Raw genomic sequence first — 24,079 nt, forward strand, 5'->3', positions numbered from 1 at the left:
GCTGTTCTGTTTCGGTACTACTTTTGCGACTGAAAAGTTCCGAACGCTCTATACGTACGAAATATACATCTCTGGAGCAAACAATACAAACATACCACATTTAAATTAACAACTACAGGCCTGAACACATGAATCTCCATATAAAATCCATGAGTTAGGTTGTTTTCTGAATCTAGATCTGCCGTGCACAAACCGTTCATCACAAGCAAATTCCCAAGGCAAGTAACTCATACTCTAGCCGACAAGAGTAGTTCCCCTTCTTTTAACGCAGTTTCTTCGACAACACTGACTGCAATCCGACGGTCAGTTTTCAACAATATTTCATTTTATAAACAGATCACACGCAACCAAATGCACACATCTAATCAATTTAAACAACATAAAGCGGTTTCATACACTATTTTCCCCAGAAAACTGAACTTCATACAGTAATTAACGTTGGAACACGGGTGCAAAAGTTCGTCTGCTAGTCCCATTTGACGAAAGAACATTATCCTAAACGATACTAAAACATAAACAGAACACACAATATCTGCCTTTACCGCCACAGCAGAATAACAGCATATCTGTGTACTTGATTTTAGTCTAAAACAGGGAAACTGACAAGAAGTGTTGACAGAATTGAATGATTTTCCTTGAACTATACAACCGCGCATTAATCGATCGCCCGCGCAGGTTGACTGGTTGAGTGATTCGGATTCGATCAAACTTTCGCACAAAAACTCCTGTTTTCTTTGAATAACTGAAGAAAGGAGGAATAAAGAGGTTACACACCTCGTCTCAGTGATTATTAAAAATAATGGTCTCAGTTCGCGGTCATGAAAAAGCTCGCTGAAGCTCGCATTTTTCATGATCCGCCAACTTCGACCATTATTTTTAATAATCACTGAGACTCGGCATGTAACCTCTACGTGTATTCTGAACCAGACGATGGAGGTGGGCGTTAAACCTTTTGGGGTTTTGAGAAGCAATTTTTCTCACTTCGAAATGGATGTACTGCCTATAATCTCAACGGAGGCAGTTGAAGGTTTCATTCTCTGTGTATGGTGTGGATGATGGACGACCCATAATTGGTGTGTTTGTGTGTGTGTGTGTGTGTGTGTGTGTTACATTGAATGCTTCTTACATAGGCTGGGTCGCACAAGACCCGCTTCATCCGGACCTTAATGTAGTAAAAAGCGTCATGTGGTAAAGGTTTCACACATGACTACTGTCGATGCGAAGTTAGCTGTACTCGGCATACTGGTTGTGGAGTACCCCGTCTTCCGTCACAACAGGCTCGCCCTTTTCCTGACAAAAAACACGAAACAAATAACATCAGCTTGTGTCTATCCAAGTTCACTTCCAAGTGCAAGCCGAAACAGCGGATACTGACGCATTCTCTGATGTTACGAAACCAATATGTTCGGCAACAAAGACAGTCACACAGAATGGCACGCTGATTCTGCTGAGATGATCCCAGGCATCGGTGGTAATCTAGACTAGGTTTCCGATACGTGGGTTTCTGATATATTTGGGGTTCTGATATGTGTGTTTCTGATATGATATGTGTGTTTCTGATAGGCCTATATGTTGTAGTTTTCATATATGGGTTTGTGATATATGTGGGTTTGTGATATGTGCGTTTCTGATTGGCCTCTATGTGATGGTTTTAATACGTGGGTTTCTGATATAGGGCTTATGTGGGTTTGTTATATGTGGGTTTGTGATATATGTCCGAGTGGAAAGATGCACGTCTGACATATAAAAGCCTAGCCAGACCACAGGCGGAAGGTATCGTCCCGGCTGGACTACTACTATCACAGAAAGACTACAAGGTCTGTCACTCACCTTCGAGTCTTCTGTGTTCTTGGAGTCGCTTCCTGGGGAAAAATATTGTTCAAGACGGTTTGCCTCTTCCTACAGTCTGTGTAAGGTCAAATAAATACAGTTGAATGATTGTTTGAACTATTATGTGCCTTTAGTTTTCAGCTTCCGTCCGCTGCAGGTTGTTTTTAACCATTGCATTTGGACGAATCTTCGTTTGCGAGCCGCTAATCCACTTGGGGACAAATCATGTATCCGCACCGAATATGCATACCAGAGCTCATTGGTCTAAAACATATGTAAATATTGTGCAGCAAAGGGAAGCTACCCACGGGAAAATAATCATCGAATATCCTGTTATTAACCAATGAGCGCTGGTATGCATATTCGGTGCGGATACATGATTTGTCCCCAAGTGGATTAGCGGCTCGCAAACGAAGATTCGTCCAAATGATGGTTAAAAACAACCTGCAGCGGACGGAAGCTGAAAACTAAAGGCACATAATAGTTCAAACAATCATTCAACTGTATTTATTTGACCTTACACAGACTGTAGGAAGAGGCAAACCGTCTTGAACAATATTTTCCCCCAGGAAGCGACTCCAAGAACACAGAAGACTCGAAGGTGAGTGACAGACCTTGTAGTCTTTCTGTGACTGATAGTAGTAGTCCAGTGGACGATACCTTCCGCCTGTGGCCAGACCAGCGCTGGTGCACAAGACGGTTAATGTCCATAGACTGCAGCTTACCTCCTCCTCAGCACGGCGACAGCGGTAAACCCTCTCCCCGATGTCCACACCGATGGCGAGGACGACGAAAGCGGCGAGAACGATGAAGACGCCCACCATGTTGGCGATGTCCAGCTCCGCCGTCGTCTGGTCAGTCACTGACCGCGTGTCGTCATCCTCTGTGCAGTTCTTGCCTGCTGACCACCACCTGGAAGTACGTCACAGCCATACGTTATGATGACGTCAAGATGTATGTCACTGATCAGATATGTCATGAGTTGGGGCAATCAATCGTACGTCACTCAGGATCATTTGCCAGTACGGTTGGATGAGGGTTGATCACAAATCATCGCGATTCTCCCTTCTTCGTGCATTTCTTTGCCTGCTTTCCACCATTGTGACACATCACGATGACGTCTTGCTGCAGGTCATTCTACGTGCGTAGGGGAAGGGCTCCTAATATGGACCGGCTCCTAATATGGACCACCTCCTGTTCTGACAAACTAACGGCGCTAGAGCGCTCAAAAACGTTTTATTCGCTGTATTTACCTCTCTGGATAAGTTGCACATGTCAAAACAGTTGCAGAAACACAAACGTCAAAACCGTTAGGCTTTTTCTGTTTTTTTCACTTTTGGCAGCGTTCACTCTAAATTTGCCGCCTAAAACAGACTCGTTTCTGTCCACAGCCAAAGCTTTTATCACACAAAAATTGCTACATATGACAGCTAAGACCGTATTTGTTACATTTTAGCAGTGTTGACCCCGAGTTTCTACTGCAAACAAAAAATAATAGCAACATTTCAAAGTATGTGCGAGTCCCCTAATATGGACCACCTTCAACAAATCGAAGAAAATAAAAGCTAAAGGCTATTTTCATTAATTCAGTAAAAAGCTTGCTGGAAATAACCTATAACTAGCCCTCGAGATTTAAAAAAAATATAACAAAAAGTCTTCTTTTCATGGAAGTTGATAATTTCACTTATTTTCACTCTGTTTTTGATAAGCTTCTTTAGTTTCCCTGTGTGCTTCAAGTAATGCTCTCATCATCCCGAAACAGATAAATCTAAAACATATTTTAATTAGTCTGACTTGTACACTAGGTTGTATCATGTTATTTTGAAGTACAGGGGGCTTTTTACAGTGATTCGTGAAGGCCGCTAGGCGCCCAGGCTCCTAATATGTGTGTCGATATTGCTATCATGTGATCGTCACATGATACATATTAATAGACTGTGAACTACGTCACTATTATGTGTGTGAATGTACGCGCGAGACATGCGCAGTGTTGTACGATGTTACCGCCAAGATGGCCTAGAAGCCAAACAATAAAGTGAAGCCATTATCTCTTCAACTGTTACTGCCGTGTCCGTTTCTGTACATGGAACCCGGAGCGAATGCGTCCATAAACATTCAACTAACACAAACACAAAACGATACATGGTGTCAGAATCATCATGGCAGAAGACGGAGTAGCAGCGCAGCCGAGGTCGGTAACCGTCAAAGTTCCGTTACCTCAGAGACTTGAGCTTTCAGCACAAGGTTTGGAGGCGACTTGGCGCAAGTTCAAGCGGTCGTGGGAGACATACGAACTAGCATCGCGTCTTGATTCTCAGGATGAGAAGTATCGAGCCGCAGTATTCAAGACTTGTCTCAGTGATGGTGCAAGGGACGTGTTCGAAGGTTTGCCTTTCGAGGCTGCAGACGACAAGGACAAAATTACGAAGATAATTCCCTTGTTCGAAGCCTACTGTGTGGGGGAGACATCAGAAGTCTACGAGACTTACAAGTTTCACCAGCGAAAGCAAGAGAAGGGGGAAACGATCGACACGTACATCGGAGCACTCCGACAACTAGCTAGCTCCTGTAACTTCAAGACATTCGAAGAAAGGATGCTACGCGATCAAGTCGTTATTGGACTGTCAGATGACACGGTTCGGGAAAAACTCTTGCAAGAGTCAGGTCTAACTTTGAAAAAGTGCATTGAGATCTGCAGAGTGAGTGAGGCAGCAGCCCAGCAGGCCAAGAGTATGGCTGGTGATGAAGCCCTACATCGTGTCGGTGTGCATGTGAGAAAAAAGACAAACAGTCAGAAGGACAAGGGTGCTACCCCGAAGTCGAAGCATGATCGTCATGATGGTAGAGGTATGGGCGAAAGAGACAGTGGTGTGAAAGCGTGTGTGTATTGTGGCAAATCGCACAAGAAAGGCAAGGAACACTGTTTCGCATATGGCAAGACTTGCAATCGTTGCAAAAAGAAAAACCATTTTGCTCGTCAGTGCAAACAAAGCTCAGATAGGCAAGTGCATGAAATGTCTGATGAAGAGAGTGATGATGATGATGGTCATTTTGTTCTGACGATGAGTGAAAATGATGATGAACATGTTTTGTCTGTTGATGATGTTGATAAATCTGTGCATGCAAAAATGCTTGTTGGACATGACAGAGTGACGACATCGTTGCAACTTGACAGTGGAGCCACTATCAACAGTTTGTCCGTAGAGACGTACAAGACTGTGACGGGAGACGTAGCGTTGACAAAGCTGACCAAAAGCAACAAACGCTTGTTGATGTATGACAAAAGACCAGTAACTCCTCTAGGTGAGCGTATTCTGCCTGTGGTCAATCCAAAGAACGGCAAAAGCTACAAAGTGCGCTTTGTGGTAGTGAACGCCAAAGTGAAGGATATCTTGGGCTGTAGAGCAAGCCAACACATGCAGTTGATCACGGTCAATGTCGAGAACATTTCAGCCATAGGCACAGGGGATAAGCATGTTCTCACAGGGTTTGATGACGTATTCAAAGGGGAGGTTGGGGCTCTGGACGGAAAGCTAACGTTTGAAACAGACCCATCGGTTCCTCCAGTGAAGCTTCCATGTCGTCAGTGGCCCATAGCTGTCAAAGAGAAGGTCAAAGCAGAAATTGATCGTCTGCTTGAGTTAGGGGTCCTCGTTCCGGTGAACACACCAACTGATTGGATTAGCAGCGTAGTTGTGACGTTAAAGCCCAATGGTCAGGCTAGGTTGTGCATAGATCCAAAACCCTTGAACAAGGCATTGAAAAGAAATGATTACCCCATGAAGAGCATTGATGACGCGTTAGAGTCGATGGTAGGCGCAAAGATTTTCTCGCATTTCGACATGCGCAATGGCTTCTGGCACGTTGTCCTGGACGACGAAAGCAGTCTCTTGACAACGTTTGAAACCCCTTTCGGAAAATTTCGCTGGACTAGAATGCCGTTCGGTGCGTCGGTATGTCCAGAGGAATTTCAGCGCCGTGTCGATGATGCGCTGAACGGACTGCCGGGCGTGTTCGCAGTCCATGATGATGTCATTGTGTGGGGGTCGGGAGACACAGAGAAAGAAGCAGCAAAAGACCATGACCAGAACGTTCGGTTGTTCTTGCAGAGATGTCGCGAGAAGAACATCAAACTGAACAAAGAGAAGGTCGAGTACAGGAAAACTGAGGTCTCGTATCTGGGTCACGTGATCTCAAAGGACGGGTTGAAGTGTGACATGAAGAAAGTCGATGCAATCAAGTCGTTTCCGCAGCCAGAAGACAAAGCGGCGGTTCAGAGACTTCTGGGGATGGTAGGGTATCTCCAGAAGTTTGCACCACGTCTGTCGGAGGTCGCAGCGCCTCTGCGTGAGCTGGTGAAAAAAGACGTGCATTTCCGCTGGGATGAGAACCTGCACGGGAAAGCGTTTGATGAGATCAAGCGCATGTTGACTGAACCACCGGTTTTGCGATTTTTTGACCCTGGTGCGAAAACTACTCTTCAGTGGGATGCGTCTGAGTTCGGTCTGGGGGCGTGTTTGTTGTCAGATGGACAACCGGTACAGTTCGCGTCGCGAGCGCTGACCCAAACTGAACGCAACTATGCGCAAATAGAGAAGGAAATGCTTGCGATTCTCTTCGGGCTGGAACGTTTCGAGCGCTATGTGTATGGTAGACATGTTGAGGTGGAGTCTGATCACAAGCCGTTGATTCCCATTCACAACAAAACCTTGTTGGCAGCGCCAAAACGTCTGCAACGCATGTTGCTGAGAACGCAAAAGTTTGACTACACTGTGGTGTACAAGAAAGGTACAGAGATGTATCTCGCTGACACGCTCAGCAGAGCTGTGGTCAGGTCACACAAAGCAGGGAAAATGAAGAGCGAACAGATTTTCCAGACAGAAATAGAGCAGGAAATCGAGAGCATTGACATGGCCGCGCATGTGTCCGTGTCTGAAGGGCGACTCGAAGAGTTGAAAGAGGCAACAAAACGTGATAAAGATTTGTGTCGGCTGATGCAAATAACACAAGAAGGTTGGCCTGAGTCGAGACAAAGCTTACCGCTAGGTCTTCAACCTTACTTTCCATTCAGAGAGGAAGTATCGACTCAGAACGGTCTTTGTTTCAAGGCAGAAAAGATCATTGTACCAACAGAAATGAGGGAGAAAGTCCTACACTTGCTCCATCAGGCTCATACTGGGATTCAGGGTTGCATGAGAAGGGCAAGAGAACTGGTCTATTGGCCAGGAATGAACGCAGACATAGAAAAGTTGGTGAGCAAATGTGCAACTTGTCAGACACACCAAAGCAACCAACAGAAAGAGCCCATGATTTCCCACCCAATACCTGAAAGGCCCTGGGAAACGCTAGGGTGTGATCTCTTTGACTTTCAAGAGAAGTCGTACCTGGTAGTGGTAGACTACTACTCTGATTTCTTTGAAGTCGATCGCCTTGAGAACAAAACAGCAGAAGAAGTCATCTACAAGACAAAAGCCCATTTAGCCAGACATGGAATCCCTGATAAGATCATCTCTGATAACGGTCCGCCGTATAGCTCAGACAAATACAGAGATTTCGCTGAGGCTTGGGGATTCGAACACATAACCAGTTCGCCATATTATCCGCAATCCAACGGAAAGGCAGAAAATGCGGTCAAACAAGCAAAAACTCTGATCATGAAAGCTGTAGAAAGCAAAACAGATCCGTACTTGGCTCTACTAGAGTTAAGGAACATACCATCGGAGGTGATGAAAACCTCTCCAGTGCAAAGACTGTTCAGCAGAAGAACCAAAACCAGAATTCCTACAGCCAAAACTCTGCTAAAACCGCAGACGTGCACAAACGTGACTGGCAATCTGATCAAAAGAAAAGAAAAACAGGCAAAGTGCTATAACAAAGGTACAGCAGAACTAGAAACCCTACAGCCAGGTCAAACCGTGAGGGTGAAGTTAGGCAAAACTTGGACAAAAGCAAAAGTAGAGCAACAGGTAGATGTCAGGTCTTACAAACTGCACACAGAAAATGGTAAAGCATACAGACGCAACAGGCGTCAAATCAGAACAACTGGAGAAACACTGACCAACACTGGTCCAAGGGAGACAATCACTCGAAAAACAGACCTTGATAGGCAGAGACAGCTAAATGACCAAGCAGTGAAAAACTACAGAGCAGTAGCTGATAGTCAGACTCAGGTGACCAAAGTCAGTACTCCTGTGAGTGCGACAAACACACCTGAAACTAAAACACCTGTGAAGATTCAGCCAAATGAAAAGAAAACTGAACGCATCAAAGTCAAGTTCATGAAGTCACAAACCGCAGGTAAAACAGACACAGGTCAAAGTCAAACCACTTCTCGTGGACGTCAGGTTAAACCACCAGCTTACCTGAATGACTATGTCAAAACCTAAAGACTGAAGACTGTAGGAGACAGTTCAGTATTTGTTGTTTGTGTGTTTTGTTTGAAGAGAAAAGATAGACAGTGAAGAAAGTAAACATTTGGTGGTATTGTTTATGTCCCGCGTTGTGAGTGAATGTGATAAATTTAATTCAAGGCGTTGAATTATTGTCCAGTAAAGTTTCATTGTCCAGAGAGAGAATGTGTTGTTATTATTGGAGTTGTGAAATGATGCTCTAGTCAAGATGTCCAGTCAGTGTGAATGTGTGAAATTAATCTAGGCGTAAAAATAATCTCAGCCTATTGGACTATGGTGAGAATGAGAATTTTATGTGCAGAGAATTCATTTTCCCGTGAAGTTTGGACAGTAAAAGTCTTTGGACTTGTTTATGTAAAGAAAAGGGGATGTGTCGATATTGCTATCATGTGATCGTCACATGATACATATTAATAGACTGTGAACTACGTCACTATTATGTGTGTGAATGTACGCGCGAGACATGCGCAGTGTTGTACGATGTTACCGCCAAGATGGCCTAGAAGCCAAACAATAAAGTGAAGCCATTATCTCTTCAACTGTTACTGCCGTGTCCGTTTCTGTACATGGAACCCGGAGCGAATGCGTCCATAAACATTCAACTAACACAAACACAAAACGATACAATATGAACCATTTGTGATTTTTTCTGTATTTAATTTTGGCTGAATATCTATCAAAGCGATTTCACTCTGATTAGGCCTCACCGGGTTAACCTAAGAGAGAAGGACTACCAAACACAAAATGAAACTTCTTCGCAAGAAAACAAGCTAGTTATTAGCATGAAACAAAAAGTGGTCCATATTAGGAGCCCTTCCCCTACGTGACGATGCGCATCGTTTGTTTGTTGCCACATGTACACGGCAGAGACTACAGAAATCCACAAAGGTGTAGTTGTTACAAAACAACTCGGCCCCCTCCCCCCCCCCCCCCCCTCTCTCTCTCTCTCTCTCTCTCTCTCTCTCTCTCTCTCTCTCTTTCTCTCTCTCTCTCTCTCTCTCTCTCTCTCTCTCTCTCTCTCTCTCTCTCGCTCGCTCTCTCTCTCTCTAAATCAAGTTTAGCTTATTCTGGCAGCGTTTTGTGGAATTCTCTCCCGGAATCAACAAGTCTCAATACTTTCAAAAAACACCTCTCATTACTCAAATTACGAAAAGTCACAGTGATGGAAGACTTCGTTCTGATTATTTTCATATTGATCATATCTGTCCATAAAGCATCAGTGTTTCATAACGCAAGAATGTAAGTATAGCCTACAACGTGTATATAGTCATGTGAATAGTTTTTTTTAATTTTTTTTAATTTTTATTTTTACAGTCATGCTTATCTTTTGTAATTGTTTTACGTTTGTATATATATATGTATTTAAGATTAGAATAGTCCCTCTCTGGGCGAGGGCTGGTTGAAAAGAAGCTCGTTTATATTGCTTATGCCACAACCCTCGTAAAATAAAATTTGATTTGATTTGATTTGATTTGATTTGATCTCTCTCTCTCTCTCTCTCTCTCTCTCTCTCTCTCTCTCTCTCTCTCTCTCTCTCTCTCTCTCTCTCTCTCTCTCTCTCTCTCTCTCTCTCTCTCTCTCTCTCTCTCTCTCTCGGATTTGCTTTTCTGCGTCATTTGGTTCTACCTCAGATGTTTGGTTTCGGTTCTGTGTTCAGTTCTGAGTCACGAGCATCTGTCGCCGCGACAGAAAAAAAAGAGAAGGATGCAACAGATATATATCACACACATCACCAATGTTGAAGAGAATGAACAATAAATATCAGATTTCAACAGTGGCGGTAATGGTAAGCTTTTTCGCCCACACACACACTGAATGTTTGTCTTGCAAACCAAAAATCTATTACGCGGCTAGCCGGGGAATATGTGGATAAGGTATGTTACAACTTCTGACTATATGTTCTGTGCACATTAACTTGGCTAATACATTCTAAACTCGTAGATGAATTTAAAGGGATCAGGGCAAATAAGTCATTTTCGAGAATTATCTGTCAAATTTACCCTTGAGAAGTTAAAGAGAAATTCGTGGTGCTGTAATTTAGACACACGGCCAATACTATGCTTATAACTCAAATCAATGTAAATAGGATAACTGTTACTGTTCAAACGCTCTTCTCCATTGGAATACCGATCTTGTTCGTCACCATAATTTTTTCAGTGCTGGAAATGACCCCCCCCCCCCCCCTTTAAAGCAACCCTCCTCCACTCGTGTTTTTTAAGTCATTAGAATTTTCCCAGAACAAGTGAATGTTTCTCAGCATGTCTTTATTTGTTGATAAATGACACCAAAATACAACAAATTACAATACTCGAGTGAAAACCGACTGCTAGCATGAAGATCAAAGTGAGTAAATACAGACATGAACTGGCGATAACTGGAGCAAGAGAACACTACAAACACGAGTTACTTTTCTTTAAGTTCATCCAGCACGCCCTCCTCCTTCAGCTGCAGCAGGGCGCGGTTGATGTCGTCCCGATAGGGGGCGCCACGTGGAAAACCAAAGCTGTAGTCCTTCGCGCCAAAGTTCTGGTCGATGGCTTCAATGCCTACAATCAACGTCATACGGAGAAAGAAAAAATCAGCAATAGTGGCGTTTTCCATTCAATACTTGAAATAAACGTCACACAGAAACAATGAGCAATATTGGCGTTTTTTCAATTCAATTCAATTCAATTCAATTCAATTCAATTCAATTCAATTCAATTCAATTCAATTCAATTCAATTCAATTCAATTCAATGCAATTCAATTCAATGCAATTCAACTTTATTATCTGGATGCAACAAACAGACATTTTTCTTTTGGCTCGTGTCGTGTGCGAAATAACATCACATAAAACACACTCTCAAAACATAATAATTATATAGACACATAAAAGTACACATCAATACACATATTACCCAAACCACACATATCCATACCCGCACCCCCACCAGCAAACATCCTCGTACATACTCTCGTTTATCCTTTATAATCATAAAAACATTATGGTTAATATCATTGCTAGTCAACTTAAAGGAACAGTACGCCTCCCGTAAACCTTCACAGATACTGTCAGGCTTTTTACACACAGTACAAACACCCTTTCGTTTAAACACTCACCGCTTGAGAACATCCTAGGTGCCCTACGTAAAGAGCGAGCAATTTTCAAACAAATAATTTTGCGGATTGTCTGATCAGACAATCGGACGGTGCGTTTTGGCGCTAGACCTCACTTTTAAAATCTAAATAATAAATTGCCAGCTTGTTACACAAACATTCTTAAATCATAAACATAAGAATTCTTTTTTCATCAAGACAAGATCAGTACAATTCGAAGTTTTGAAAGTTTGAAAAAAGAAAAGCCCGGAAGCAGGGTCACGCAAGGTCGTGGTTCTCGTAGCAGACGACGGTTATGCCTATCGCCAGGTGCTCTGAACAGTCAAAAGCCATCGCTAGAGTTAGTGTGGATCGTAGCCGTTTGTTGCGTTCGATTCAGAGGTACACAATAACGTGCTATTGCAGATAAGCTTACAGCGAGTCGCATTGAAATCAAAAACTGACGACTACATTGTGAAAAAAAGGAAACTGGATCACACGGGTTCACGATGGCTCAGGGGTAAGATAAACCACGCAAAAATAAATTCTTTGAAAATGTCTCGTTCTTTACGGAGGGCACCTAGGATGTTCTCAATTTTAAGCGGTGAGTGTGTAAATGAAAGGGTGTTTGTACTGTGTGTAAAAGCCTGACAGTATCTGTGATGGTTTACGGGAGGCTTACTGTGCCTTTAATTAAAACCCAAAATAGGATATATAAAAAAAATATAAAAAAAGTCTTCTTTAACAATTTTCACTTGGGACTTGAAATGAACGACATACAGAAACGTTCAGCAATATTGGCGTTTAAAGTTAAATAGTCGGGTCAGTGTCGCAAAATAAGGGGGAAACTGACGCGTATTCCTACGATAAAGAGTCGATCATGCAGTGCAACCTTACCGCAGTATTGAGTGGCGTAATAATCGTTGGTGACGCCATCGTCGATGAAAGCGAAGCTGCCGCTCATGACCTTCTCGATGATCTGGGTGGTATTGCTAAGCAACGAGTAGCCCTCGTTGATCTTCATGAAGGCCCACATCCTCTCGAACGGGTCTTCCTTCTGCTCCTGTAGGGCAACACGGTAATAACGCCTTATGCTGTCAAGTAAAATGCCTTCATTATTTGGTACTGTTAATCTGAAACCTCTAACTTCAGAATATGTATGAAACAATGTGGTTTTCCAGTTTCATTTATTCCTTTTCATACCGTGGCGTGCTATGTCTAGGAAACTGGTTTTATATAGTTTACTCAGACCTGTCTTTTGCTGTGATCGCTTTCTTGGCTTCCTAGGTCTTGATTTTCTTTGCGGTTCCTATTTATTCCTTGACGAGTTTGTGTTTCCGAGTCAAAACGTGCGCAGTAAAACATGATTATAAATAAATAACAAGAGGCGAAGCCTTCAAGGCTCACGTAAGAAATCGACAAACAGTAACACAAACTCAATCACTCTGTCACACATACACACACACACACACACACACACACACACACACAGTAAGCATAGGTGAAACTGTGCAAGAAAGGGAGACCCTGGATCTGCCAATTAGTCTCGGCCCGCTCACAATAACAATGACCGAGACTTTCAGTAATTCCTTTGCGTGACGTCCAACCCTCTTACGTCATAATGTGACGTCTTCAAATAGTTTCTATCACACACGTCAAACACTTTTGACCGAGACGTAATCTTCTTATGCGAGCTTTATCCATAGACTCGGAAATGTTAAAGTTTCTATCACACACACACGCACGCACGCACGCACGCACGCACGCACAGACAGACAAAGTTTATCATCGCATAGGCTACACTTACGTGAGCCAAAAATCCAAACAAGTGAATAAATAAAGTTAAAGAACATCGAGCAGAAATTGCATTTTGACAATGAAATCAACATATTCGCTTTCTGACGTAGTAAATTAATACAAGAACATTGCTTAAACATATAGTGTCCACGCCGCCATTTTGGAGTTTTTTTTGTCGAATTCGGCCGATTTGAAGAATTTGGGGAATTTAGTGTACCTTAATTAAGACGCACCTGGCCCGGTTTGCTCAATAAAGCACCACAAGTATGCTAAATAATTAATTAAACATGATTAAATTGACGACTGCTCTCCACCATTTGAAGATTAAAATTGGCCGTCATAGACTGGTTTTCGTCGCGAGCGTGCCGTTTTCATGACGACTCAAAACAATGGCGGATGGGATGGCCGCTTTGTGACAACAAGCCCACACGTTTCAGTAAGAAATCGACTCAAGGTGGTTCAGAAACCAGCAGACTGACTGGGAAACGACACAGAATTACGAGAAATTCATGCTCGGCGCACAAAATGCAAAGTTATCAATTCAGCAAGCAGTGGGAAAGTTGGATTCAACTGCATGAGTGTTACCGTTGTGTGCACTGACTACCCACGACGCAGAGCTCTCACCTGCTGCCCGGATTTGTAAGTAAAGCAAGTGTTGTGTAGACTTTGGACAGACCTAGACAAATGTTGCTGCCGTTTTTGTCTGTGTGTCTGCTGGTGTGTTGAGCGAATGAAGCATCCATCAAGCGAGTGCACGAACGTGTAGTGTGCAGGGTCGATTGAGTCCAGTTTTGGTTTGAACACGGACACGCCACGGTGTGTGTGTGTGTGTCTGTGCACTGCACAGGAGCTTGTATCAAAGTGCCGGTCGATCATTATTTACTCCTTCATCCCTACAGTCTTCTTACAACTACATACTACGCATTCGCTAGCCTAGTAAGGGCGTACATGCAGGAGTAAATAATGATCAACTGGCAGTTGGGTACAAGCTCCTGTGGTGCACTGTATAGGAGACTGAGCCCTGACACTGTGACAGACAGAGTAGGTAATCCCCCTAAAAATTGTTTTGAGATGGAAAAAGTAAGGTCAGTCAGCACAGTCTTTGGATGTAGTGCAACAGAAAATGTTATTTATAAATATAACTGACATTTTATATTGTCAGCGGTATGAGTTTTTCTGTGCCTAAAGTTTTTAATGTTGTGATTTTGCAGGAAAAACTATGATTGAAGCTTATTGTAAGGCTTTGTGAAAGGGTAACTTTTTAACGAATATCACATTCTTCCTCGGACGGCGTTCATTGAAGCAAACACTAAATGCGGCAGAATCTCATTCATCCTTTCTTTTTTAACTGCCATTTTTAAGTGTCGCTGTGCATGTTGAAAGCTTCATGTTCAGAACTGATGTTGCTGTAGAACTGTATGTAATTGGCCAGCCTTTGGTTTACACTTAGTGGTTTATATGTTGCTATAATTACTAAAACTATTTTTTTTAATTTTCAGGGGAAAAGCACCCGGACATCAAACATTCTTGCAATGTGTGGCAATAATGGTTTAAAATATTTTGGACAAAGCTCAAGGTGAGTTTAAATGTTCATAATTCTGATGTAAGTCAAGCTTATCTTTTATCTTGAGTAACTATCTCTGTCATGTTTCTCTCAGGCTGCGCGACCGACAGAAAAGTTGCCAGGAACCGATTCCTTGAGTGTGGCCAATTGTTCCCCATTTCTGGTTCACTTGAGCTGCAGGCAATTTTGTTGAGTGATTAAAAGTTATGGATTCTTTAAAAAGGTGTACGTTTGAGGATAAGACACTGTCAAAGTTTTGAAACAGTATTTTTCTTCTTCATGGTTATAAAAAAAACTGCAGCACCTGTGTTCAATTTCTGAAGATGCATTATTACTACAGTGGCACCCCCCTTTTACGACCTCAAACAATCTGAGAAAATCGAGTCTAAAAAAGGAACGAGTCTTAAAATGGGGGTAATTTTACAGAGGTTATGAACAGAAAATGTGAGAAAACAAGGTCTTAAAAAGAAGGGAGTTTTAAATTGGGGGGGGGGTCATAGAAGGGAGGTTCCACTGCATTAATCATGCCATGGAAATCATGATCAGTTTACAGATAAATACAATGACAATTAAAAGCAATTTGCAGCCCAGTGTCTTATTATTTGATCATATTCTGTCTATTTTTATCATTGCATCTTTGCTACAGAAATTCATGGTTACATCTTGACCAAAAGTCAATTATTATCAATAAACCAAACAACATGCGCACACAAAAACATACTCAATTGTCAAGAACAGTGTCTATTTTATTCCATGTAGATCTCAAATCCACAGGCACACATTCTCTCTGCACAGTTCAAAGGTGCTACACATGAAACTATTCTTGGAATTCGAGCACTTTTCAACACCTGTATATATTTGTTTTGCACAAGTTTTACTAGACCTGTGAATTCAACGCATTAATCAATACACTTTCACGACCCTTCCCCAGACTTTATTGCTCATGTCAGCTGTTTCCATGCACAAATAGTCACCCTGTATGTATCTTTCGCTTGATATGCAAGTGTCTAAACAGAAAGAAAAAACACTAAAAACCAAACACAAAAATTCATTCAGTGAGAGTGAATGTACACACATCCTAAAAAACACGAAATGAATAGTCATTCTGTCAGTCTTTGATACTGATCCAAGACATTGATGTGACGAAGAAAGGGGTAAGTTTATTTTAGAAAGCTAAAATCTTTCAGAGGGAAGTGGCGTTATCAAACACTGGTCGTTTCACATGCTCCCTGGAAATCACTGAAAGCAGACCTCTTCAACTTCAGAAGACCCTCCCTCGTCTTATTTTTGAGGGGCTATCTAGAGATACTCCAGTGCCGAGAGTATGAAATAAATAAATATATAGCTGTCTGTCAGCGTTCTCTAGAATGAAAATGTCTCTACAAGGTGCAGAACTGTGCACATAATAAAAAAACACCACACACACAACATATGTTCAAACACTGATCCAAATGTTGGGGGTGGGCGTTTACTAGGTACTAACAGGGCTTACAAGGTAGATTACAGTACATTAAAAAAGCAAAAAACTATATACATTATTTGTATTTTTGACCAAATTATGACATTTTACACTGATTGAGACAGTCAGTGTTCCTCAAGGTGAACAAGGACTGTCAAGGCAGGGGCGGACGAGGGGGGGGGGGGGGTTCTGGGGTTTCCGGAAACCTCCCCCCCACCCCAAAAAAAAAAAAAAAAAATTGTGTTTTTTTTGTGTTGTTTCAATTTTTGGGGTATTAATCAGTGACAAAATCTGCTGCCTGAAACTGGTAATGATCATCCTCAGAATGCACCAGATTGCACCATTTGCATCCTTTTTTTCAGAATTTTCCGGGGGGGCATGCCCCCGGACCCCCCTAGCAAGCTAGGCGCTTTGCACCGTCGGCTCGGCGCTTCGCACCGTCGGCTCGGCGCTTCGCGCCTTCACACCCATAAAATGAACTGATCCCCCCCTGCAAGGTGTGTATAAAATGTCATATTTTTGTCAAAAATACAAATAACATTTATGTATCGATTGGTTCTGGTTAGAATTCCTTTTAATTGTTTTTTTAATGTACAAACATGCACTATTTTGTAGTCTCAGCTGGCCGTCTAATATGGAATGTGACAGAGCATGTGTAAACCAACCCACACAGAAACGCACTTTGTTTAACACCACAATGTACTCCAATGCAGGCAACAAGGAAGAAAGTCAGTTTACTGGCTAGTTGGATGTATAATGTCATTCCTATGACCCATACACAGCAACTGCACATGGCAACTCTTACACCTTCACCCGAATAGCCAATATCTTTCCTCAATATAACTGAATGATGCGTATCGTTTGGCTTTATTGATCTTTTCCTCTTCTTCTTCCAGGACCAGGGCATCTTCAATCTCTTCTTTGTGTGTGGGCCAGTAGGAGCCTGCTGTCATCAAGCACCAGTGCCTTGAAGTCCTGGAGCATAAACAGAAAATCACCCATCAGTGAAGACACTTAATTCAAACTTCGAAAAGGGTTGAAAAAATTAACCAAATGCAAGAAAAAGTGTGAAAATAAAGAGTTACAGAAGAGTGTTTGTAATCTATTCATGTACGTAATGGATTGCAAGTGTGAGTAAAAGGTGGTGGTGGGTGGGAGAGGGGGGATGGGATATACCTGTGGGCATTGGCTTTCCAGATTTTTAGCATTCTGACACACTTAGCATTCTCACACTGACAAGTGTGAAAATGTGACGTGTTCTAGTGCTCCTGACGAGCAAAAGTGTCAGTTACACATCTTTGGCTACTTGAAATGAATGCCCAGTTTACCATTGCATTGTACAGTGAAACCCTAACTTTGCCCTCCCCCCCCCCCCTTTTAAAAAAACACAACATTTGTCTTAAAAGACACTACTTTCTCAGATTCCTGTTTATAACCTCTATTCTAAGACATTCTGCTTTTCTTTGATTGAGTTTGCTGTATATAAATATATATCTTAGAAGGGCTCCACTGTATCTCTAAAACATTTCTCTACAAGAGGTATTGTAGCAGCATCTGTCAAGTGCTCAACTGCAAAAAGGTCAATTTGATATAATTATTCAATACTTATGTTTCAAGCTAAGCAGACCTGCTGTTTGACATGTGGTTGGAAAATGTGCTTCAGGGATTGTCTTATTTGAAAAAAAAAATGAACAGGAAGGCAGATATCTATTTGAACTGCAAAGCAGACACAATTCAAAAACCTACACATCATTATTATGACTTCCTACATAACAGCATGATCATGGAATCTGTTAGCCAATGTGTCAGATCATAACGATCATTATGGAGGCAGAAATGATCCCCTCAATCTGTAAAATATCCTTCTTTACAAACAGCATACAGGTGTAGCTAAAACAGAATTCATATTACAGTGGAACCCCCTTTTACGATCTCCCAAAATCTGATAAAATCAGGTATTTAAAAATAGGAAGTCTTAAAATGAAGGTGAATTTGCATAGGTTATGACCAGAAAATCTTAAAAGCAAGGTCTAAATATAGGGGAGATCTTGAATTGTAAAGGTTTTTAAAAGGGGGGGTTCACGGTACAGCACCCCAATTGTGAGGACTGTTCATTTATTTCCCTTTATGAGACACTAAAAGGTTGTGGGTACTGAAATATAACTGCACAAAATATCTTGACAAAATCTGGATGCTGAAGCTGAATTTTCATTCTTTTTCAATATTTTTTGAAACCAGGAAATACACACATTCCCTAGAATGAAAAAAAAGCACCGGTAATGTAATTTGTGACTGAGACCTAAAAACCTCACCGTTAGTCATTATTTAGTATACCCTGTAACAAAGTCTTCGACCTCACAAATCTTGCAGAATAAAAAGGTACTTACTCGAATGATTAAGTTTGGAGGAGGCGTGGGGTTTGAGGGGGCGAAGCAGTGAGAGAAAGTACTTATAACTATAGTCCTGATTCACCTTCAAATAGTTTTTTGGGCCACCCAGACCACTATTTACACCCCCACTTACACACAATTTTACTTATTTTCTGCACACATTACATTCTTAAAACACACACACATCCACACATAACAAGTACACAACACGCACTCATTTTCTTGACATTGTTCAGTTGGATGAATGTGATAGCACTCTATTGGAATTCACAAAATTACCCTTGGCTCTAACATCATAAGTCTTTTTCTTTTAACTCCTGCACACAGAGAAAGTATAGATCTATTAATATTATAAGTATAACTAGTCCTCACTTACCTTCAAATTGTTATTCGGATCAGCCTTCCCCTTGCCCAGCAAACCAATTTCAGTTTGAGAAGACTTGGACCAGTCCTTGCCTCTGCATTAGCTCACACCTCTGCTAATTCCTCTCCCTATCCTGCCTCGATGTGCACTTTTCTCTTGAACTTGAAGTTGAACGAGCAGCCTGGCCGCTTGTTGTTTTGAATGTAAAACTTCCATAGCCTGAAAATAAAGACAAATGCTTGAAAAGAATACACTATATATTAATCAATCTCCCTTACAGTTAATGAGTTATTTGTAGCAAACTTCAATCATAATCAGGAAAAGCTCACTTGAGGTTTGACAGCTGACACACAACGTTCACACACACAACAGTGTAGTTTGTACTCTTTTTTTTCACGTGTATACAAAAATACAATTTATATATATGTGATTATATCACAAGCATAATACACACACACACACACACACACACACACACACACATAATCACACTCATGCACAAAGTGACACACACACACAGTCACATTCATGCACACACACACAGTGATACAAGTCTCTCTCTCACACACACACACACACACACACACACACAACAAATGCACAAGACACTGATATCCTCGACATTGTTCAGAGGGATAAGTATAATTTCTTCTCTTTTGGGTTACTATTATGAGAAAAGACATAATTTTCAGAGCTCTTTATTTCAGTATTTGTCTGAAACATGAATGCGCTTTGCTTCGAACTCTCGCACGTTTACTGTTCCCTGTGTTCGATCAGTGACATGAATGGAATTTGAAACAAATGCATAAGCTTATAGGTAAAAGCGCAACTTTAGAGACATATATTTGAAATGATCACCAACAGGCAACACATATGTCCAAGATAATCTGAGTACTGGTTCTAAACATTAAACAAAGTACGAGCATGATCTTCGAATCATTTTGAGTGCTACAGGGCTTTTTGACTCGCATCGATCGATTCATTTGCAGTCCTGCTGAGAGCAACTTGTACACTGATACTGACTTGTCCTATTGAAAGCTTTATTTCCTGTCAGACAACGTTAACACTTACCTTTTCACTTTCAGACTACAATGATCGCAGGGAGACGCCATTGTTGACACATTTGACAAGGGAAATCACCCAACCATTACAAGAGTGCTCTTTCCTTGGATTCTGTTACGACAATTAATTAGCTATCAAAACTGTTGAATTTGCAAAGTTAAGTTATTCCTCATGGATGGTAGCATTATTTGTAACGTAGAATCTTACGGTGATGCTTTGAAAGCGATCTGAAGGCCTTTTCCCGGCGGAGAGTATCCCTTTAAGTGTAGCCAAGTGCACTTCGCTACCCTAAATACTCTAACACTTTGCTACCCTAAATACTCTAACGATCGTACAGCGAAACAGCCCAATTTACCGCAGTATTGAGTACCTTCTTCTTCAAAGTAGCAAAAGATCTGATGCCAGCACTACCTGCAACCAATTTCATAACCAAGGAGGCTACCGGAAAGAGACGTATCAAACCGACACAACGATACCAAGACTACCAGACCAAGAACATTGTGACCAAACTGGCAAGAAACAGCCTGAGTTATGTTCTAACAATCATTCAAACCGCCCAGTTTGAGTTCTCATTCTTTCCAAGAACAATAGCTGACTGGAACAACCTGAAAGAAGAGACTGTCAAGAAAACATCAGTTGACGGTTTTCGTACTGCCTTAATTATTAGAAGGCAGTACGAACCCAAATTAGTGCTCTCCCCAGTTCCGCCGGTACTAAGCCAAAGTTTGGATTCTGCCGGCGTTACAGATACAGAGTACAGTACAAAGTGGAGGTACTTAAGCCTACTCCGTAGCAGACGATACGATGATGCGCGCGCACCTCACTGGCACAATTTCTAATATAATACCTTTCTATATACATATATCTACCTAACTTCTACCTTTCAAAGCCCCTTTTATCTTTGATATGGTCCTAATTATATTTAGGTTTGCATAGAAGTCAATGATTAGGCTAGATGGCTGCATAGTATTGTGTTATTTACGATAATGCTTCGAACTGACCAAAGCGTCACTTTGATTTTGACCGGTTTCATGTACGGTTGAGAGAAATTGATTCTCATAAACTTATCTTTGTCTTTTTGTTCATTGCTTTGTCATTTTTGTATCATTATAACATATCCCGTACCTATGTTGCATATGATTTTAGTTTGTTTATAAGGATTTGGTAAGGTTGTAATAAGTGATGCTTGGTTTCTCTGTGAAGATTCCGAATTTAAATACACATGTACTCGCGCCGGAATTTAGCCGATTCCATTTACTTTCGGACTTTGCCGCTTCGTACTAAGTCACTGTATAATTTCCCCCCATGTTACGCATATCATAATGTTTGTCTAGGGTTCTTCTGTTTGTGTGTATGAATTATGAATTTGTCCATTATTCATGTTCAGAGAGTTTTGTAGTTTTCTGCACTGAAGTTGGTTCAGTGCCTTCACTAGGACCATTGTTTCTGTACCGTACTAAATAAATATACGTTTTTCAGATTCCGTGTTTCTGGCCGTATTCAGGCCGATTTTCTTCCGCGATAGACGGTGCTTTCTACGCAGTCCGCGCCCGGGCTTTATGTATAGGCCGAATCCCAGGCATAAGGGCTTTAGCATATTCAACACTTCATGTCCCTAATAGGCTCTAGTTCCTGTGAGGACGTAAAACTCAATTATTCCCCCCTCTGCTTCTTTACCTCTGTAAACTTGTAGAGCTAGTTATTTTTCGATAAACACCCAGCAACCAAACAAATAACGAGCCAGCAATAGCATCCTCGATAGCGCAATGGGTTGAGAAGCTGTTCTGTGTCGGTACTACTTTTGGGACTGAAAAGTTCCGAACGCTCTACTGTACGAAGTATACATCTCTGGAGCAAACAATACAAACATACCGCATTTGAATTAACAACTACAGGCTTGAACACATGAATCTCCATATAAAATCCATGAGTTCGGTTGTTTTCTGAATCTAGATCTGCCGTGCACAAACGTTCAACACAAGCAAATTCCCAAGGCAAGTAACTCTCATACTTTGTCTAGCGACAAGAATTAGTTCCCCTTTCAAATTTCTTTTCACTCAGTTTCTTCGACAACAGACTGTAACCCGACGGTCAGTTTTCAACAATATTTCATTTTATAAACAGCTAGATCACACGCAACCAAATGCACACATCTCATCAATTTAAAGAACATAAATCGGTTTCATACACTATTTTCCCCAGAAAACTGAACTTCATACAGTTTTTAACCGGTTGGAACACGGGTGCAAAAGTTCGTCTGCTAATCCCATTTGACGAAAGAACATTATCCTAAGCGATACCAAAACATAAACTGACAGAACACACAGTATCTGCCTTTACCGCCACAGCAGAATAATAGCATATCTGTGTACTTGATTTTAGGCCAAAACAGGGAAACTGACAAGAAGTGGAATGATTTGCACGGAACTATATAACCGCGCATTAATCGATCGCCTGCGCAGGTTGACTGGTTGAGTGAATTGGATTCGATCAAACTTTCGCAAAAAAACTCCTCTTTTCTTTGAATAACTGAAGAAAGGAGGAATAAAGAGGTTACACACCTCGTCTCAGTGATTATTAAAAATAATGGTCTCAGTTCGCGGTCATGAAAAAGCTCGCTGAAGCTCGCATTTTTCATGATCCGCAAACTTCGACCATTATTTTTAATAATCACTGAGACTCGGCATGTAACGTCTACGTAACCAACCAGGCATAAGGAATCATTCGCTCATAGCAGCTGAACACCTCACTACATTTGCCACTCTGTCCACGGGTTTTGCCTTCGGCCTCTACGTTTGCTTGCATTTTTTTCTTGTACAACGAATAAAAAGTTGAAACAAGACGCTTGGACTTGGGCTTCGTTCTTACAACCTTCCACTCCTCCACTACATAAGAATTGCCAAAAGGATGGGAAACAGGAGGACCCGCATACCTTGAAGTACTCCATGAGGTTGGAGTTGTTCTTGACGCCGTACTTGACCTGTGTCTGGCCGGCCAGGTCGTGCACCGTCTTGATGCGGTTGTCCATCTGCTGCAGCGTCAGGTAGGCCGCCAGGTTGGCCGTGTACGCCGCCTCGATGATGATGACGCTGAACCAGAAGAACGCGATGATCGCCCGCATGGCTGTCGTGTTGGGCGAGTAGTCTGTGGTGCCCTGAGCAAGGACAGAAAGGGGATTATGATAGTGAAGGTGGTGGTGGTGGTGGGGTTGGGGATGGAGGCGGTTGGGGTGGTGTAGTGATGATGATGATGATGATGACGATGAAGGCACATCACCATAAAAAAGTCAGGAAGTTTACATAGGTAACGGAGGTGGTAAAAAGGACAAGACTGATCATTCCACCTACCTGCAGCAGGATGTTGAGGGCGTACCAGATGCTCTCCTTGAGGTCAAAGCGCTGCTCCATGGCTGCTTGCTGCGTGGGATCGTAGCGGCTGATGAGGAAGAGCGCGATGGCCGCCACAGCGATGAAGGCCACGATCATCAGCCACAGGTTCATCTTGAAGGGCGACAGGAACTGCAACGAAAGGGTTGGTCACGTGAACGATTCCGCCTCCACAGTGTCAATGATACAGGTTTCGGTAGTAGCTTATGCTACGAGATATCTTCCACCTAGTTCTGGTCACGAAGGTACAGTTACTGACAGGGAACATTCAGATTTTAGGTTTTTGAAATAAATGTCTCAGCAAGAACTTAATTGTCACTTAATTGTCAATAATTTCAAAGAATAAAAGGCTATTGCCGGTTGCGTTTTCAGGACAACAGAGGATTATGCAATGCTTTCACAAAATGCAAGTAATAGTTCTGTCTCTCTTTCCAACTGTGTCATTCACAGACAGAACAACAGCAAAAGTAAACTGTGCCTTCTCTAACTTTAAAAAAATAAAATGTCTTCGTCAAAAATACAAAAATAAAAAGCCCTACTCTGGGAAAGGAAATAACGTTTGTTGAGCCAGTCACCTGAAAGAAGTTCTGCGTGCTCTCGGCCTTCTTGATGAGCAGACTGGCCTGTGTGGACAGGATGGTGTAGGAGAAGGAAATCACCGTCTCCCGGGCTGCCGTCACCTCCAGCGCGCCCACCGCCATGGAGGCAGTCTGCAGCGGAATAAAAAGAAGACTACAACA

The 24,079-nt window shown here is 42.0% G+C and overlaps 1 protein-coding gene and 2 long non-coding RNA genes across 6 annotated transcripts in view; 1 reads left to right on the top strand and 2 right to left on the bottom strand.

Annotated features, from left to right (window-relative positions):
- Nucleotides 1-917: 917 nt before the first annotated feature.
- LOC138970899 (glutamate receptor ionotropic, kainate 2-like) overlaps nucleotides 918-24,079 on the bottom strand; it is a 47,983-nt gene continuing 24,821 nt past the window's right edge. The window contains exons 12-18 of one of the 2 annotated variants that reach the window (XM_070343477.1): nucleotides 23,915-24,049; nucleotides 23,301-23,471; nucleotides 22,886-23,107; nucleotides 12,215-12,380; nucleotides 10,648-10,786; nucleotides 2,556-2,742; nucleotides 918-1,290 (exon numbers count right to left, since the gene is read on the bottom strand). In XM_070343477.1, coding sequence (XP_070199578.1) covers nucleotides 1,225-1,290; nucleotides 2,556-2,742; nucleotides 10,648-10,786; nucleotides 12,215-12,380; nucleotides 22,886-23,107; nucleotides 23,301-23,471; nucleotides 23,915-24,049 — 1,086 coding nt within the window. In that variant the 3' untranslated portion in view covers nucleotides 918-1,224. Of the gene's footprint in view, nucleotides 2,743-10,647; nucleotides 10,787-12,214; nucleotides 12,381-22,885; nucleotides 23,108-23,300; nucleotides 23,472-23,914; nucleotides 24,050-24,079 lie in introns of both variants that reach the window. The other variant, XM_070343476.1, reaches the window with a different exon arrangement.
- Nucleotides 13,246-17,231, top strand: LOC138970912 (uncharacterized). Of its 2 annotated transcripts, XR_011457104.1 has the most exons (4): nucleotides 13,246-13,753; nucleotides 14,614-14,690; nucleotides 16,500-16,634; nucleotides 17,034-17,231. It is a non-coding gene; the product is annotated as an uncharacterized lncRNA (long non-coding RNA). The 2 variants fall into 2 exon arrangements; XR_011457103.1 differs by lacking the exon at nucleotides 16,500-16,634 and having other exon boundaries at nucleotides 13,256-13,753.
- Nucleotides 15,299-20,222, bottom strand: LOC138970913 (uncharacterized). 2 transcript variants are annotated; one of them, XR_011457106.1, is made up of 3 exons: nucleotides 19,963-20,222; nucleotides 18,904-19,110; nucleotides 15,299-17,112 (listed from the first exon to the last, which is right to left on the bottom strand). It is a non-coding gene; the product is annotated as an uncharacterized lncRNA (long non-coding RNA). The 2 variants fall into 2 exon arrangements; XR_011457105.1 differs by having other exon boundaries at nucleotides 18,904-20,222.

The sequence above is a fragment of the Littorina saxatilis genome, linkage group LG7, assembly GCF_037325665.1.
Source record: "Littorina saxatilis isolate snail1 linkage group LG7, US_GU_Lsax_2.0, whole genome shotgun sequence".
Classification (NCBI taxonomy): Eukaryota; Metazoa; Mollusca; class Gastropoda; order Littorinimorpha; family Littorinidae; genus Littorina; species Littorina saxatilis.